A 19,474-nucleotide genomic window follows, 5' to 3' on the forward strand; every position below is an offset into this window, starting at 1 on the left:
GTTCGGACGTGAACTGTGGGCCGCGGTCGGACGAGATGTCCGCCGGTGCGCCGAAGCGCGCGACCCAGGTGGCGATGAACGCCTGCGCCACGTCGGCGGTGGTGGTGGAGGTGAGGGGCACGGCCTCCGGCCACCTGGTGGTCCTGTCCACCATCGTGAGCAGGTGGGTGAACCCCCGCGATGGGGGCAGGGGACCCACCAGGTCCACATGGACGTGGTCGAAACACCGCTCGGGCACGGTGAAAGGAGCCAAAGGAGCCAACGGAGCCAGGGTGTGACGGTGGACCTTGGCCCGCTGGCAGGCTGTGCAGGCGTTGGCCCAGTCGCGGATGTCTCGTCGCAACCCGTGCCAAACGAAGCGTGCCTACACCAGCTTCTGGGACGCCTTCCGGCCTGGGTGCGAGAGGTCGTGGAGGGAAGCGAAAATGTGGCGCCGCCAGGAGACCGGCACGACGGGGCGCGGTCGGCCCTGGGAGACGTCGCAAAGCAGGACCGTGCCCGCGAAGGGGACGTCAGCCAAGCGGAGGCCCGTGTCTGCCACCCTGAGCGCCTGCACCGTGCCGTCGGTGGTCTGGTCCGTCGCCATCAGGGCGAAATCCACGCCGAGGTGGACGGCGTTGGCGCCGGCCTGGGAAAGGCAGTCGGCCATGGTGTTGTCTTTCCCGGCGACGTGCCGGATGTCCGTGGTGTATTCCGACACGGCGGAGAGGTGGCACTGCTGGCGGGCCGACCACGGCGCCGTGACCTTGGCCATTGCGAAAATCAATGGCTTGTGGTCGACAAAGGCCGTGAATGGGCGGCCCTCCAGGAGGTGGCGAAAATGGCGGACGGCCAGGTACAGCCCGATGAGCTCGTGGTCGAACGTGCTGTACTTCAGCTCGTTGGGCAGGAGTTGCCGGCTGAAGAACGCGAGCGGCTGCCAGGCCCCATTCACCCATTGCTCATGGACCGCGCCCACGGCGTAGTCGGAGGCGTCCGTGGTGAGGGCGATGGGGGCATGGGGTACCGGGTGGGCCAGCAGCGTGGCGTTGGCGAGGGCCCGTTTGCGCCGGCAAAAGCCGCGTCCATGTCCGTGGACCAGATGACGTTGTGCTTCGCCGGCTGGCCTCGGAGGGCGGCGTACAAGGGCCGCATGAGTTGCGCCGCTCGGGGCACGAAGCGGTGGTAGAAGTTCACCATCCCGAGGAACTCCTGCAGCGCCTTGACGGAGCGGGGGCGCGGCAAAGCGGCGATGGCCTCGACTTTGGCCGGCAGCGGCACAGCGCCGTGCCGGGTGATGCGGTGGCCCAAAAGGTCGATCGTCGCCGCACCAAAGTGACATTTGGCCGTGTTGACAATCAGGCCGTGCTCGCTGAGGCGGCCGAAGAGCGTCCGGAGGTGGAGGAGGTGCTCGACTCTGGACGTGCTGGCGACGAGGATGTCGTCCAGGTAGGTGAAGAGGAACGGCAGGTTGCGCAGCACGCCGTCCATCAGGCGCTGGAACGCCTGCGCCGCGTTTTTGAGGCCGAAGGGCATCCGGAGGAACTCAAAGAGGCCGAAAGGTGTGATCACGGCCGTCTTCGGGATGTCGGCCGGGCGGACGGGCACCTGGTGGTACCCCCGAATCAGGTCCACTTGAGAAAAAATGGTCCGCCCCGCCAACCGGGCGGAAAAATCCTGGATGTGCGGGACGGGGTACCTGTCGGGGGTAGTGGCATCGTTGAGGCGGCGGTAGTCGCCGCATGGCCGCCATCTGCCCCCCGGCTTCGGGACGATGTGCAACGGCGAGGCCCAGGCGCTGCTGGAGCGCCGTACGATGCCGAGGCGCTCCAGCGCCGTGAACTCGGCCTTGGCGACGGCGAGTTTGGCGGGGTCGAGACGGCGAGCCTGGGCGTACACCGGCGGGCCCGTAGTGGGGATGTGATGCTCGATGCCGTGCCTCACCGCGATGGCCGAAAACGTCGGCCGCGTGAGGGCCGGGAACTCCGCGAGGTGATGTGCGAAGTCGTCCGCCAATGGGAGGGCGCAGGAAAACTCGGTGGGTGCGGCTCGGCTCAAGGCGCATGCCAGGGAGCTGAAAGTCTCGGCGTTGACGAGACGCCGGCGTTTCACGTCTACCAGCAGCCCGTGGGCGCACAAGAAATCGGCCCCGAGCAAAGCCATGGGGATGTCCGCCGTCACGAACTCCCAGTGAAAGAGCTGGCTGCCGAAGCGGAGGGCGACGGTGCGTGGGCCGAAAGTGCGGATGGCGGAGCCGTTGGCCGCGACCAATGGGGGGGCCGCAGACGGCGGCCCGCCTGTCCTCCGACGAAGCAGGAATGACGCTCAGCTGGGCGCCGGTGTCGCAGAGGAAGTGCCGCCCCGACGCTCGGTCCGCGATGAACAGCAGGTTTCCGGAACGGCCGGCGTTCATTGCTGGGAGGGAACGCCGGCTCGCCCGTTTCCCGGGGTCGAACGTGCACGGGGGTCGGCATGATCGGGCCTGCCGCCCGAACCTGGCGTGGAAATAGCACCAGGCCGGGTCCGGCGGGGGCTCCGGTCGACGCGTCTGGACCGGGCGACGCGGCGTCGCCGCTGCCAGTCGTGCCGGCCCGGCGGTCTCCGGGAAGGAGACTGCGTCGCGGGCGTCGGGCGGGTGGGCGGGAAGGCTCCCGGCCGCCACCCCGACGAGCTGGCTCGCCGCTCCGGCGAGCTGGCTTGCCGAAGCGATCTTGTCGGCCTCCTTGGCGAGGTCGCGGGCGCTTATGATGGTCGTACCTGCCAGGGCGACCCGTACCGGGGCCGGGAGCTGGCGAAGAAAGAGCTCCTGAAACAGGAAATCCGAGGGGTGCTCGCCGAGCAACGCGAGCATGTAGTCCATGCACTCGGACGGGCGCGTATCGCCGAGCTCCGGTAGGTCGAGCAGGCGTCGTGCGCGCTCAGCCGGGGAAAGGGCGAACGCGCCCAGCAGAAGTGCCTTGATGGCGTCGTACTTGCCGTCAGCGGGCGGGTACTGGAGGAAGCTCAGGTAGCGGGCGGCGGTCGCGGAGCCGAGCGCGGCGACCACGTAATGGTAGCGGGTGGCGTCCTACGTGATGCCACGCAGGGCGAACTGGGAGTCCGCCTGCGCGAACCAGATGGCGGCATGTGCTTCCCAGAAGGTGGGCAGCTTGAGGGACACTGCGGTGTCCATTGCCGTGTTGCAAATTCGGGGTCACCAGTGAAGGAGTCCGGACTCCAGCAGAATACGGATAAAAGGATGGCAAGGCACAAACTCGTCCGAAAAGATGTTTATTCGTAAAACCAACTTGGGAACACTAAAAAGCCCGTTTATCGGGCTGCCTTATAAAGCAAAACCAAAAACCGAAACCGAAAGCCACGCCTCTCAAGCGAGGCGTGCTTCGGTGGTCACGTGATCCACAGGTGTAGCTCATTATACCCGCACGTGCGGCACGCTTTGGCGGTCACGTGACCAGCCACTCTGGCGCCGTGGATCCCCGCCGGTGAGCAAGGAGATTCTGATGCCGGTCTTGCTTGGGGGACCCATGGGTTGCTACACGGATATGATTTTTCGAAAGTTGTTGAAGTGTACAAAAATCGGTAGAGTTGGCCACTATATGTCGTTCCTGTGGCAACCAAAACTGAACACAACGTCTTTCACCCAAATCGTGTACATTGCCTTGGTAGAAATTATTGGAGGAGTGCATGAAGAATACTATTGGGATATAAATGAGAAATATGGCATAAATTCCTTTCCTGTTTCCACCAAGGAATTGCTGAAGGAACTAGAAAAGAAGGAAGTGACCATAAACCGTATTCAGGGTCTTGGGGATCGGCTTGTGCAAGAGGATCACCCAGCATGCTGCACCATTGAGGTAGTAGCACATGAACACTTAGGTAAACCATGCACGAGGTAAAGACATGTACAAACTTTGAAGCTTAAAGCAAATTATAACTATTGCAATGTTATGTATGTTACACCCAGAGTGCTTGCTTATTATTAATTAGGCCCACAGTTAGGTAGAACAGGGAAGGGAATGAGCTAACAACAAAAGAGCTGACAGAGGGGAAGGAAATAGTATCTTCCAGATAAGAGGATCTTGTTTGGTTGTGGTTAATGGGGTGTAAAATATTCTGGGCAAGTATGGGAAAATGACATGAGAAGGCGGTGCACCTGTTAGTAGCACCGGAGAGCCTCATGAAGGGAGTTCCACAAATGGGAGAAAAGAGGATCAAAAGAGCTGAGGTGTGTGTAAAGCATGGATTTTGACAGTTGAACCAGGAAGAATGCATATACATCCTGGAATATTTGGGGGAGGACGGCGTCAGAGCTGAACAATCACACATTGACAAGTCAGAATAGTATTATTTGAATTTTGTTATTTCCACTGTCTATGTAACTTGTGTTATGGATACAGTTGTCATGATATTCCTATCTCCTATTTGAAGGCTTTCATGACAGCTTTGCAGACTCAGTGGAGCTGGATGATACAGCTGTGTCGCTGCATTGACACACAGCTGCAAGAGAACGCAACCTATCAGCAGGTAAATGCTCGTAGGACTGTTGTGTGGTGCTGCCGTGTACTGCCACTCATCTCCGTGTACTGCCACTCATCTTCGTGTACTGCCACTCATCTCCGTGTACTGCCACTCATCTCCGTGTGCTGCCACTCATCTTCGTGTACTGCCACTCATCTCCGTGTACTGCCACTCATCTCCGTGTACTGCCACTCATCTTCGTGTACTGCCACTCATCTTCGTGTACTGCCACTCATCTCCGTGTACTGCCACTCATCTTCGTGTACTGCCACTCATCTTCGTGTACTGCCACTCATCTTCATGTACTGCCACTCATCTTCGTGTACTGCCACTCATCTTCGTGTACTGCCACTCATCTTCGTGTACTGCCACTCATCTCCGTGTACTGCCACTCATCTCCGTGTACTGCCACTCATCTTCGTGTACTGCCACTCATCTTCATGTACTGCCACTCATCTTCATGTACTGCCACACATTTTTAATTAAAACTATCCGCTTCAAGAATATCGAAGGTCAACAGTTTGGCAGCATTGCTTTGAAAGTATAGTAGCACAATTTGAATAAGAGAGAGAGAGTGCATTCGCCTTTAATTAAGAAGTTTATGACATGGTGATGCCTGAAATTAATTATTTGTTTTCAGTTCTTCAACGATTCTGCCGGTGTTGAAGATGCACTCAAATCGCGGTACGAGTGCAACAGAGAGAGGTACAGCTGTGATAAATCGACGAGCATCACAAAACTGGAGAGTTTGCTGCAAGAGGCGTTGGTATATGCACAACACATTGGGCGGTGAAAGCTTGCATGTGGTTCATTTAAGGCAGGTCCTACCAATGTGAAAATGTGGGATGCGCATCAAACATTGTGTGCTTTGCACATGGAATTTCATAGTTTGCAGACTCGCAATTAACTTCTTTTTCCTGAACCAATGACAGTCTCCTATTGAAATCAATACGCGACTTTCACAATGACGTATGAATTGCGAATACCAAAGGTGTGTGTGTGTGTGTGTGTGTGTGTGTGTGTGTGTGTGTGTGTGTGTGTGTGTGTGTGTGTGTGTGTGTGTGTGTGTGTGTGTGTGTGTGTGTGTGTGTGTGTGTGTGTGTGTGTGTGTGTGTCCTTCATAAGGGTATAGGTTTTAAAGGATTTGAACCAGAGGACCCAAAAGACCCTGAGGACTCTGAAGACCCAAAAGAAGAGTAATTATGTTTCTTGCATTGGAATTGTAGACGGTGGCTTGCAAACCGAGCCTCAAGGTCGGTGTAGGAAGCGGTTTTTTTTTTATCACAACAATTACACGGCATAGGGAGGTGAACTTCGCTGAACATGACGTGCAAAGTGCGCAGAGTAAACCAAGTGTTCATTATGTCTGCAGGATGTCTAATAAATCAAGAAGATATAAGCACACCTGACACTAGACCCAGGCTTCAGACTTTGGCATGCTCACGCGGTTGCACCGTCAAATAAACTGTCCCATCTTGTCATTTGTGACGGGCTATATACTAGTATATATATATAAACACCATTGTCTATCTGTTGCTGTCTGTCTGCATTTGTTCCTTATGCATGGCCACATCATTTTAAGTTACAAACTCCAAACTTTGTGCGTGGGATAGCATATGCTATGTGGCCGCGGCCTCATGCGGCCTCATGCGGGGGTGTGGAGGGCCGGTTGGGGGGCATAAATTATCTAGGTAAATGTGTACGGTGTAGTGCCACCTGGTAGTAGTGGCGCCTGGCAGAGGGTATTACAATTTCAGAGGGTATTACAATTTCAATTTACACAGGTAAATTTGTCCTCCCTCCCTTCATCCCCCCCTCTCCAAAATGGAGGGACCTGTAAAAGTTCCCTCCCCTCCACCTCAAAAGATGTATATGCAGTATATTTCACCTCCTCCTACCACTCCCTTCTCCCACCACCTCTCCGCTTCGTTCCCCTCCTCTACTTCCCCTTCCCCTCCTCCCCCTTTCTCTCCTCCGACCAACCCCCACCCCTTCTGGCAGCAAGAGAAGTGACGACTAATTGGTCTATCAGCGAACCGATGGGTAGGCTCTTTTAGTTAGAAATAAAGCAATTCCTATCCCACTATATAGGCTCCACAGATCACACTTGTACAACAAGGTTAAAATGCAGGTGAGGACTTCCCTTTTTTCTACGATGTGCAGCGAGGACACAGGGTTCAATACAGCCCACTTTGGAAACCAGGTGCGAGACGAGGGCCAGGGACGAGTAGCTCCCAAGACGATCAAGGCCAAACAGAGCACGATGAAGATCGGTCATGAGAAGGCCAGGGATCAGCCTCCAAGCCTCGTGGACCCCTTCGTCATTTTTGAAACAAAGCCTGCTGGTTTGCTCTCCGACCTCTTTACTCTCCTCCAAAAAAACAGGGTGATCCCAGCCTGGGTCAATTACACCGAGACACAGCCACAATCAGTCTAAAACTCCTCCGTGAACCATTTGTTTGTGCCCCTTTCTCACAAGGCTTGTGGATCTCTCCAAAGACACACACACACACACACACACACACACACACGCACACCCTCTTCCTCCTCTTCATCTTTGGGTCTCTCTCCCCCATTCTCCAGTGAGGTCTCTCAAGTTATCTCCTTCCTCCTCCAAGGGAGGTTCTTCCTCATTCTCTTCTTTGTCCTGGACAGAGTTGTCCCCTATCTGTCCCAACAACGTGGTGGTCCCCATTAAAGAAAATTCACAATGTCTCTTCCTGCTCCACAGCATATTATGCCGCTATGGCTAACACACACTGGCCAGACAGATTGTGATGGCCTTTCACACATGTGACATGTATGCCTCTGTCATGGGAAATCCTCACATAGCCCCACCCACGAACAAGATGTGTTTATGCCCACAAAATTAATGTCTAACCTGTCTATAAATTACATACGCTTCCTCCTCAGCGTCACGTGTAACAAACTACTTACTCTGCCAGGTCCCTGTTACATGGCAGTCTAACCTACTTGAAACACAGACTATATTACACTTACCACAGTCTAGCTATGGATCCCTCCTTCCTTCCACGTAATAGTATACAGTATATAAAAAAACACATCTATACACGAACGGATGGTCACTTCTCCTTTTAGCAAGAGATGCAAAAATCGAGTATAATTTATTGTGGCTCCGGATCCAAACAAACAATATATTTTTGACAGTCCTCACAGCTCCTATAGTTTTAAATATCATAATTTTAAACTTGCTCTGTACATTCACATCTAATCCAGATACACAGTCCATTCACTGGTAGCGATCTGTCGGGGGTTTGTGTACTGCGTGCCCGTCCACTCGGGCTTTGCACCGCCCGCTCACATGGTCGCGAGTTTGCAGGATGAGCAGCCCTCCGTTTGTCGCGCTGAGAATGTTCTTCAAGTCTTTCATTGTGCGGAGGCATTGTAGCCCTTTCTCTCAGGTATTTTTGTGTCTCCGCTGACAAAGTCGCCGGAGGCATCATGTTTTTGGAATATCAGTATGTGAAAGGTTTTTGTTACCGTGATAACTTAAGAACGGCTGAAGGGAACCAAGTCAAACTTGGATGCAAGTTTGTAAAATGATGTAAAGATAAATGGATTGGATAATGGGGTCAAGAGATTAAAGGTCAGAGGTCCCGTTAGGTAAAAAAATGTGTTACCGAAACATTAGGTACAAACATAATTTTACCATGGTTACCGAAAACCAGTTGTCATGTCATTTAGTTTTTGAATGTTACAATCTCTGGCTAACATTATGAAAGTAGGCCAATGTATAGTGGTTATCTGACCAAATTCCTTTCCAGGATATTTCCAGGAGTGCGATTAGTAGAGAGAAGATAATGCCTTAGAAAAATGACTTCCCTACAAGGAAGTTAAATGCAGGAGGAGTTATATTAGGCCCATCAAGCCTGTGCAATGGCTGCCAATCTATGGGTGTTCATCTGGGTCCTTTGTAAATGCTAACCATCAAGCAAGGAAGCAGCACGTACTAATTTAAAAGTTTTACGTATGACTATATGACTCTTTCATGTTTGAACCGCTGACATCCCAGACTCAGAGCAGATACTTTAACCATTATGCCACAGTCATTACTTTAAAGATTATGGTTTTGTTTTGTTTTCCCTTCATTGTCAGGCTGAGAAAGAGAAGTTTGTGGAGTACAAGCGCACTATTTCGAACATTGCAAGTCGGGCAAAGCACGTGGTGCAGCTTAAACCACGAAGTCTGGCACACCCAGTGCGGGAAAGCCTGCCCATCATCACCCTCTGTGAGTTCAAGACTGATGAGGTATGGGAAGTCCGACTGACTTGCAAGATCACCTTAAATGTATCCTCAATTGTTTGTGAGGTGATGGATCTCCCTTGACCTCTCCCACCCACCTTTGGCGATATCCATCTATCTTCAGGTTACCCTCCAGCGAGACGACCATTGTATCCTGAAAGACAACTCTCAGCGCATTAAATGGCAGGTTGTGGGGCCTGGAGGTTGCACGATCAACCCTTTGTCCATCTGTTTCATCATTCCTCCACTAAACAAAGAAGCAATCGACTATGCCAACAGGTGCCATTCTGTTTCACTTCCTTCTCAACCCAAGGTTCTGCTCTAAACAGTTAAGTTTTTAACCATTCTCTGAAGATGTACATGGAGCCTTCTCTGAAGGTGGTTTGTGTTCTTGAGCCGAAACTTACTACAAATGCTAAATGGACAGAATCTGCTTTTATTGGTTGTATTGTGCAGCCACTGGTGTTTGTGTAAAGGTTGTGTTTGTGCCTAGGATCGAGCATCTGTATGACGCTGTCACATCGCTGTGGTTCCACGTGATCGTTTGTTTACGATGTGTACTTTCTTGGCGCTGTTTGCTTCGTGACATGGAGATAATCCGCTCCTGGAGTCTCCAGCAGGTAGTAACTGGCTTGTCGACTGCACGGACATGATCTTTTGGTGCAGGAGGTCTAGATCATGTCCCTCAACCTCAATGTGCTACTAGAGTGGCATCTACATATTGCATATTGAGTATGCAAGGGATTATGGGTGGAGAAATAGTTATTTGAGAAAAATAAGGAAATGGGCATGTATGGTACTGGAAGACATACAAGATAAAGTAGAGGGGAGTTAAGGTAGAGGCAGGATTGGAAATTTCTAAGATATATTTGTTGGACTGTTACTCTAACATTCTTACATGCATCATACGTAGATAACGTCGAGGATTACTTTGTTGGTCAATCACTTTACATGTTAGATTCTGCCCCTACTTTTCTTAAGGTTTCGTAAGGTTTTCTTAAGGTTTTCTTAAGGTTTTCTTAAGGTTTTCTTAAGGTTTTCTTACGGTTTTCTTACGGTTTTCTTATGGTTTTCTTACGGGTTTCTTAAGAGATGGGACACATCCTTCAAAGGAAACTAAAGTCTAACCTCTTAATAGCTGAGAATTGCTCAATTAAGCAATAAAAAAGTTTCACTTATACTATTATGTGGGGGAAAAGATCCACCCTTAAACAAAAAAAAAACATCCTGTGAACTTTCCATTAATTCCTGTGGAGGCAGCCATGTCTTGTCTTTATAAAGTCCCGATTGGCTCCAGGTGAGGACTTAACTGGGAGTTTTCCACCTCTACAGCCCCCATGCTACAGTAAGTATGAGCATTTGATGGCAACAATGGATCGCTGCTACGAGACCTTTATTACCACAAGCCAAGAGTCGCGTTTGTTCACGAGCGCCGAGCTTGCTCAGGTACGGCAGGAGTACGCGCAGTGCATGGAGTTCGGCGATGGATTGCATAGGCTACATCAAGAACAGAGTGCGTGCCCGGGATCTCCCACATTGCTTGCAATGGCGACCCCACAACCAGGGATCTGCATGCCCGGCACCCACATGGCACGAGCAGGTACTTGCAGATTGACAATTCTATCATTGTGTAACTACTGTGAGAGTGGGGGAGTAATGGTGCCACTTTACGTTTGTGTGTTTAAGGACCTTATCTCGACATGGTTGTATATTTGACGATTTCTTATCATTACTCCTATTATGTGCTTTTCTGAACTACAGCGGGTTAAACCACACAAGGCCTCACAAATATATGTTTCAAGGTTTGAAATGTCATGCTTGGCAATGAAAGGTAAAACGGAGCTGTTATTGAGCACATAACCTGCGACGTTTCAAGTGGAAGTTTGTAAAGACCAGCGTGTGCTAACCTTGTATGTCCACATGGCTGTGCCAGCATGCCATCCTTGTGTCCACGTGGGAGCTGGGCACGACACGCACGCTGAACTGGCACGGCAGGTCACTCGCCTGGAGGAACAGCTGGCAGAACTGGTGCAGTTACCACTCAGAGACCACAGCCCAGTTGGACACAGCGAGGAACGTCTCGCTTTGTATCAGGTCTGTTTGTCAGGGCCAAAGCTAAAAATGCTGGCTTGCACAATTTGTCTGCAAGGTTGTAGATTTTGTTTAATTCTTTGGATAGATCTCAGTGCATCTGTGGCTAACACTCGGATCACTTTCTGGTTCGATTATAGTCTGAGTGGCAAGCAAATGTTAGCTTTTTGTGTTCCATTGCAATATGTCAAAGGCCTATGTTGCTTTTTAAAAATCTCCATTATTTTGTGCATGCCATTTTTTTTGACCATTTGCCACAGAACATTCCTCAATTAAATTGTTGTAATTTTGATGTTTTATGCCTCCACTCACCAAGTTTCCAGAGGCATTATGTTTTTGGGTTGTCCGTCCGACCGTGCGTCCGCGATAACCTAAGAACAGCTGAAGGGATCATAGTCAAACTTGGTACCGGTATTATAATGAGGTAAAGATGAACTGATTAGACTTTGGGGTCATGAGGTCAAAGGTCAGAGGTCACGTTAGGTAAAAATTCTGTTACCGCACTAACTTGTGAACCAGTGATGGGATTTTGACCAAACTTGGTACAAGTATATATTATGATGCAAAGATGAACTGATTAGATTTCTGCATCAAGAGGCCAAAGGTCATGTCAGGTAAAAATGTGATACATGAGAACAGCTGAAGGGATCATAGTCGAACTTGGTACCGGTGTTATAATGAGGTAAATATGAACTGATTCAATTTTGGGGTCACAAGGTCAAAGGTCAGAGGTCATGTTAGGTAAAAATTCTGTTACCGCACTAACTTGTGAACCACTGATGGGATTTTGACCAAACTTGGTACAAGTATATATTATGATGCAAAACAACAACAACAACAACAACAGGCATTTTAAGACCATTTTCCCTGCAAGAGCGGGGGTTAGCCTTGCGGTCCCCATGACAATCTTCTCCATTTTGCCCTATTTTCTGCATCTCCCCTTGTTAACCCCTTTGCCCGTATTTCTTCTTCGACCATCTTTAGCCAAGTCGTTCTCGGTCTTCCCCGTCGTCTATTTCCTTCTACATTCATTTCCATCACTCTTCTCAACCAGTCACTTTCAACCTTCCTCAACACATGACCAAATCATCTCAACCTGTTCCTCTTCACAGCATCCATCACAGGCTCTATTCCCATCATCTTTCGCAATTCATCATTTGTCTTCCTCTCTCTCAACGATACTCCACACATCCACCGAACCATTCGCATTTCCACCCTTTCCAGCCTTCGTTGCTGCTCTACGTTCATTACCCAACTTCACTCCCAACAGACTATCTTTCATAGACATCCAACCACTTTCAAGCTCAACCACATCATCCTCTACCCTACTCAGCCTCTCTTTTAATGCCTCCCTCACTGTCACCTCTTTCAACCTCCACACCTTCATTCTCGGTTGGTACTTCACCCGCCGAGCTCTCTTCGCACCTTTCACCCTTATATATTATGATGCAAAGATGAACTGATTAGATTTCGGCATCAAGAGGCCAAAGGTCAGAGGTCATGTCAGGTAAAAATGTGATACTTGAGAACAGCTGAAGGGATTTAAATCAAACTTGGTACAAGTATGTATAATGTAATAATGTGGCGGAGGCATATCGGTTGACGTCATGACGTATCATGTCTAGTTTTGTATTACTGTATGGCAATCCCTTGTGTCACTCAGCGGTTGCTACCCTCATACTCATGCTCTATTCCCAACGTTTGCCGTCCTTAGAAGCTGCACAGTGACCTCGGCCAAATGCAGATACAAGTTAAAGCATTTGCACAGCAGTGTACATGGTGCATGGAAGACCACTCATGTGGTTCTGTGGCTAACCACATGGCAAACGACTCCGCCAATGACCACTCAAACGTTTGCAGTCTGCAGCAGCAAATGAACCGTGTGTGGCGACTCGCCGCATCATGCCATGATCAGTGAGCGCACAAAATACATTTAAATTTTTTACTTTTGCTCTTATGATGGGGTTGTATAAGACGTAATCACACAAATTATACATTTTAAAAGTGTATTAAACAAAAAAGACTCCTGTGTTCTTTTCTGCACCATCTTTGTCATGTCCTTTTTGGGAATGACTGAATTCAGTCTTCGAGCTGTGGACTCGTTGGTGCGGAGTGTGACCGATGTGGAGGCCTTGGTACTTCTGTACGAAGGGCGACTTGCGGACAGCATCAGTGCTCCCTCACACACTGCTGGGCTTCATTCCTACATTGCACTACTCAAGGTGTGCCTGATTGCTTGGTATGTTTAGATCCAATGCACGAGACGGCACAGTATTTCTGGCTTTGGAGTTTTAAATAATAACATTTGGTTGTGATGTTTGTTTGGAAGTTTTTGCAGAAATTCTTTTTTTCAGGTACGATTGTGTTGTCCTTCGTTGATTTGTGTTTGGGCATTTAAACGTTTTGTTTCTAGTTTGGTTTATAATTTGGATGATGAATATAGCAACATGTGGTTGAACCATTTTTACCAAATGGAACTCCAAACCTTGCTGCAGCAATGGCTTTCTGAGATGGAGCAGAAACGAAGAGCGCTTCGCCGTTCTTTAGAAGAGTCGCAACTGGCGGAGACTTCAGCAAGACGCCTCCAATCACTCGGCCTGAACTGTTCGGATGCATATGCATTCGGTAAGGGGGCTGGCCTACTAGCCGAGCGCTGGCAACAAGCTTTGGACCAACTTCGCTTCAGGTGAGTGTCTGTGTATCTCAATGGAGATGGTCTGGTGCCATCTTGTGTATTTACAGCCTCTTGGACATATATCCTCTGCGTTTTGGGCATATATCCTCTGCGTTTTGGGCATATATCCTCTGCGTTTTGGGCATATATCCTCTGCGTTTTGGGCATATATCCTCTGCGTTTTGGGCAAATATCCTCTACGTTTTGGGCATATATCCTCTGCGTTTTGGGCATATATCCTCTGCGTTTTGGGCATAAATCCTCTGCGTTTTGGGCATATATCCTCTGTGTTTTGGGCATATGTGCTCTGCGTTTTGGGTATATATCCTCTGCGTTTTGGGCATATATTCTCTGCGTTTTGGGTATATATCCTCTGCGTTTTGGGCATATATGCTCTGCGTTTTGGGCATATATTCTCTGCGTTTTGGGCATATATTCTCTGCGTTTTGGGTATATGTCCTCTGCATTTTGGGCATATGTGCTCTGCGTTTTGGGCATATGTGCTCTGCATTTTGGCCATATGATCCACCACGCGGTAACCCGGGTTGCCCCGTGATTTTTAATCATTTTACATAATGAATTGATCTATTTTAGGGGGAATGTAACCCGGGTTCACGTGATAGGAAAATCCTTTGTGTCCCGGGTTACCGCGTGGTGGATCATATGTGCTCTGCGTTTTGGGCATATATCTTCTGTGTTTTGGGCATATATCCTCTGGTGTTTTGGACATATATCCTCTGCGTTTGGGCATATATCCTCTGCGTTTTGAGCATATATCCTCTGTGTTTCTCTGCCTTACTTGTTATCCCCATGCTTTTTGAAAAAAAACCGGGGAGATATTGTAATCGGCTCTGTGTTTGTCTGTCTGTCCGTCCATCTGTCCGTCACACTATCCCCTCCTAAACGGTTGGGCAGAAATTCACCAAACGTGGTAGTTATGATCACCACATGGCAAGAAGGTGCAAGAGATCCCCCCCCCCCCCCCCCTTCCCCCTGGGGCCAGGTTAAAAGCTCAAATACAGAAAAATGCAATTACGGGCACATTTTAAAACATTTTTTTAAATGAAAGTTTGTATATGCAATCAACATTGGGGGAGACATGAAATATGTAATGATGATTTGGATTTGACCCCCATGCTCATGCTGCACGTGGTGGGACTTGTAGCCGCAGGGGTCAAAACGGGAAAATATATTTTTGTACTCAAAATTTGATATTGGGTCATTCTTGGTGGAACTTTTAAATATCTTTCAACTCTGCTTTAAATGGGAATCGTGCGGATTTATGATGGCGTGCTATTGATTTCGCTCTTGTTCACTTTGTGTGGTGGTCTTTGACGATTACTATTGGAGTAACAATTCGTCTTTCTTCTATCCTCTCTTTCTCTGCCTTTACTTACATTTGAACTTCATCAATTTTTTTTTTTTAATCTTGTATCTTCCATTGTTTTTTATTCCCTTGCCAATAAATAGTTTGTGTGCTTATTTTGCTTGCTTGTTACCTCTGTCACCGAAGGTGGACGGAGGTTATGTTTTCGCGTCTGTTTGTCTGCCTGTCTTATTTGTCAGTGAGCAGAATATCTCAAAAAGTTGTGGATGCATTTGGACAAATTTGATGGACAGGTTGGGTGTACCCACTTCTGGTAATCGGGTGTACCCACTTCTGGTAATCGACGGCAATCGGCCTGCTTTTTGAACCGGTCAAATTTGCACCATTTGCTCATCTTGGTGGAACATATGTAAGCTTGCATCGGTTTTCTCACCTTTCATTTGAAAAACTATTAACCATAACTTACGAGGCATTCCACTCGAACCATGTCTGCTCTTTACATGGAATCAGTTTGCAAATGAGTTTGACTTTGCTGTTCCATGCCAATTCAGGATTTATCACTTTTATTGTGAGAAATACGATAGCGTATTTAAAATGTACTTTATTGCTACATTATTTAAAAGTTGCCTTTCAGTTTAACTTCAAGATATATGATTTATGATACATTGCGTAAGCTTTCTTTTGTTTCTTGGTTGTCATTAGCAGGTCTGTGGCCTTTAAGTCCAAAAAGGTGCTGTGCAAGACCGGTATGGTCTTGTGGTAAAATCATGTGATCATGACGCACTGCCCCTTTTGTATAGTGTTCCATGGCACTGCCCTGGGGAAATCTCTCTTCCTCAAGACTCGGTTTTCACCCCTGTGTCTGTTTGACTGTGTACAGGACATCTCAAAAAGTTATGGACGGATTCAGACGAAACTTGGTGGACGAGTTGGCTGTGCGACACAGACGAATCAATTCGATTTTGGTGAAGATCCGAATCAGGATCCGGATATGAGAATTATTTTAAAATAACAAGTGATTCTTCACCATTTAGTGATAGGGCCAAAAACGATTTTTTTTTTTTTTTTTTTTTTTTTTTTTTTTTTTTTTTTTTTTTTATACAAGGTCGAGGCTCGTGAAAGAGCGAACATTAATCACACAGAAAGACAAACCGACACATAAAACATATAACATAGGGAGCGGTAGACAAGATGGGGAGAGAGGGGGAAGGACACAAACACAACATTTGAGAGCAGGGACCGAGAGACATGGAGACATCGAGAGATCTGAGAGAGGGCGAGGGCTTTGGGGGGGGGGGGCGTGGGAAGGGGGCGGTGGGAGAGGTATAAAACATATGGACACTGCCAGGACTTCCAGGAAAGAAGTTGGAATTCCAAACAAGGTGGATCTGGGGTGAATTAGCGGGGGTAGAAAAGATCAAGGTTTTGGATGGGGGAAGATAAGAGATGGTGGTGAACAGCTGTTTTAAAGACCTGGAGGGAGGAGTGGGATTGAAGGGAGTGAGGGAGTTTGTTCCAGAGGCGGGAGAAAAGAGGAATGAAAGAGTGAAGGTGAGCAGAGAGCCGAGATTTCGGCAGTTTAACCATCAGAGGGTTGCTGGCAGATCTTGTGCGACCTGTAGGAATATTTGGGGGACAGAGCACAGAGAGAGCTGGGGGTGCAAGGCCGGAGAGGAGTCGGTAGAAGACAGAAAGACCACCTACCTGCCTGCGGTGAGTGAGTGAAAGGCCCTCAGAGATAGCTTCATCGCGGGAGATTCCAATAATTCTGAAAGCTTTGGTTTCAACAGCGTGAAGCCGAGCTAGGTGTGAGGCAGGAGCACCGGCCCATAGGGGAGAACAGTATTCCATTGAGCTGCGGATGAAAGCCTTGTATGTGGTGAGGAGCTCAGGTGTGCCGAGGAAGGACTTCGCACGACGGAGGATGCCCAGTCGGCGACTGGCTTTGGAGGCCAGCTTGGAAATGTGGTTTTCCCAAGAAAGATCATGGCAGATAGTGAGACCCAAAATCTTGAGCGACAGAACTTCTTGGAGAGGATTGTTGAGAAAGTAGATGGGAGGGTTGTCCAGTCGATCTTTTCGGAGAGACATAGTAAGAGTGTGAGATTTGTCAGGATTGAAAGACATGTTCCACTTGTTTGACCAGTCTGTGATTTTGTCCAGGTCTTCAGAGAGTGAGGAGGCAGCAGACTGCCGATCTGAGGGAAGAGGAATGGAGCGGCAGAGAGTGGAGTCATCAGCAAAGAGATAGAGAGGATTTTCGAGAGAGTCAGAGAGATCATTGATGAAGACCAGAAAAAGCACGGGGCCCAGAACACTGCCTTGGGGAACTCCAGCCTGAACAGGAAGAGGAGATGAGAGAAACCCATTCAGGGCCACACGTTGACGACGACTAGAGAGGAAGTCCGCCAGCCATGCGTGGAGATTTCCATGGATACCAAAGGAGGAGAGTTTGGTGAGCAGAGCGGGGTGCCAGACCGTGTCGAAGGCACATGATATGTCGAGGGAGACAGCTCTAATTTCCTGTTTGGCATTGAGGACCTCCATCCATTGTTGAGACAGCAGAAGCAGCATGTCCAGAGTAGAGTGACCTGGTCTGAAACCAAATTGATGATCAGAGATCAAGCCATTGGAGAAGAGGAAAGATTTCATATCCGAAGCAATGATGGATTCCATGACTTTGCTGATAATTGGGAGAAGGCTGATTGGTCTGTAGTTGCTAGGATCTGTTTTTGCACCTTTTTTGTGCAAAGCGGTGATGTTGGCTGATTTCCAAGCAGATGGCAGTTGACCTTGAGCAAAAGAGAGGGTGAAGAGAACAGAGAGAGGGTGAGATAGAGCAGCAGAGCAGGATTTTAGGACCCGTGGGCTGATGCCGTCGGGTCCAGTTGCAGAATCAGAGTCGAGGGTTGACAGAAGCTTTTCCACCTTGTCAGGAGGAAAGGACACGGAGTCCAGGAGCAGCAGGGTACGACTGGGTATGGTGGGTACAGAGAGGGATGGGTTTGGGACACAAGATTTAGAGGCAAACACAGAGTTGAGGCATTCAGCTTTTTCACGTGCGGAGTCAGCTGTGTAGCCGTTTGAGGTAAGGGAGGGGATGGAGGGGGAACAAACACCAGAAACGGATTTGACCAGACGCCACCAGGATTTGGAAGAGGGAGACAGATAAGAGAGTTCGGTCTTGAGAACGGAGAGATATTGTTTCCTGGCTCTCCTGAGGGTGGACACACACTTGTTTCGGGCTTTGTGAAAGGAAATGAGATTTCCTTCCGTTGGATTTGCTTTCCAGGAGACGAAGGCAAGTTGTTTCTGGGCAACAGCCTCACCACAAGATTCTGTGTACCATGGACGGGAGGAAGGGTATGACAACTGAAGACGAGATGGGATAAATCTGTGCATGAGAGAGAGCAATTTACTTTGGAAGAATTCCCAGGATGAGTTGATGTCAGAGGTGGTAGAGATGGGAGACCAGTCCAGATGATTGATGGCTGCTTGAAGACCGTGCCAGTTGGCCTGAGTGAAATGCCAGACTCGTCGACGCTGAGCAGGCTCCCTGAGGATGGTCAGAGAGATGTCCACTTTAACAAGGACATGATCAGATGATCCGATCGGAGCAGAAGAAGAGCAGCAGACATTTTCAGGGAAGTTAGTCATAACCAAGTCCAGAAGAGAAGATGTTCCGTTGACTGAGATCCGGGTCGGGAAATTGACAGATTGTGTCAGTCCCAGTGAGTCGCAGAAGTCCTTTGCTGAGGAGCCATGGCTGGTGAGAGAGGTACCCACACCCAGCCAACTGGCATGATGACAGTTGAAATCACCACATATGAGGAAGAGAGAGTTGGGATGAGTAGATAGAAGTTGGTCCATATCATCAGACAGCGAGATGTAGATGGAGTCATCACTGTTTGGTGGACGGTACAACACACATATGAACAAGAGGTGGGAGCGAAGGGGAAGCCGTAGCCAGAGGTATTCCTGGGGGTGAGGTGGAGAGAGTGCAGTGCAGGGCGAGTGAGGAAGAGAGTTTTTGATAAAGATAGCAACCCCGCCTCCAGGACGAGGCTCAGGTCTATCATACCGGAGGAGGGAGTAGCCCGGGAGAGATACTATGGAATCAGAGACATCATAAAGGAGGAAAGTTTCTGTTAAGCAGATCACGTCTGGTTTGACAGAAGCAACCTGTATGGAGAGATCAGTTAAGTTTGAACGAAGGCCCCGGATGTTTGAGGTCCATACCGTTAATGAAGAGGAAGGGGGAGCATCAGATACAGAACAGGGGGGAGGAGGGGTAGGGTAAGATGTGGAGGAGGTGGAAGAGGTAGGGAGAGCTGTTGAAGGTGTGTCAGAGATTTCAGAATAGCTCGGAGAAAGGGAAGGATGGGGCGGACAAAAGGTTTGATGGTGATTGGGTGAGCCACAATGAGGTGTTATTTGAGGAGGGGGAAGAGCGAGGCAGAAGGTTGGGGGAGATGGAGGTGAGAGTTTGAAGGGGGAAGAAGCGGGGAGGACGCTTTGAGGAGGGGGAGTGAGAGGGGGGAAATTGAGAAGCAATGAGGGTGGGGAGATTTGAAGGGGAGGGGTGAGGGGGGAGTTTGGGAGGGAAGGGGCAAGGGGAGGGA

General features: G+C 49.2%; 1 protein-coding gene across 1 annotated transcript in view; it reads left to right on the forward strand.

Annotated features, from left to right (window-relative positions):
* The window catches only part of LOC137436568 (uncharacterized), a 159,179-nt gene that overhangs the window by 64,973 nt on the left and 74,732 nt on the right, over positions 1–19,474 (forward strand). Inside the window, exons 7-17 of the mRNA XM_078786260.1 lie at positions 3,729–3,833; positions 4,408–4,503; positions 5,138–5,263; positions 8,614–8,766; positions 8,885–9,039; positions 9,254–9,380; positions 10,093–10,360; positions 10,694–10,854; positions 12,566–12,765; positions 12,935–13,073; positions 13,347–13,537. Coding sequence (XP_078642386.1) covers positions 3,729–3,833; positions 4,408–4,503; positions 5,138–5,263; positions 8,614–8,766; positions 8,885–9,039; positions 9,254–9,380; positions 10,093–10,360; positions 10,694–10,854; positions 12,566–12,765; positions 12,935–13,073; positions 13,347–13,537 — 1,721 coding nt within the window. The remainder of the gene's footprint in view (positions 1–3,728; positions 3,834–4,407; positions 4,504–5,137; positions 5,264–8,613; positions 8,767–8,884; positions 9,040–9,253; positions 9,381–10,092; positions 10,361–10,693; positions 10,855–12,565; positions 12,766–12,934; positions 13,074–13,346; positions 13,538–19,474) is intronic.

Source organism: Myxine glutinosa, chromosome 11, assembly GCF_964187855.1.
Source record: "Myxine glutinosa chromosome 11, kmMyxGlut1.1, whole genome shotgun sequence".
In the NCBI taxonomy this organism is placed as follows: domain Eukaryota; kingdom Metazoa; phylum Chordata; class Myxini; order Myxiniformes; family Myxinidae; genus Myxine; species Myxine glutinosa.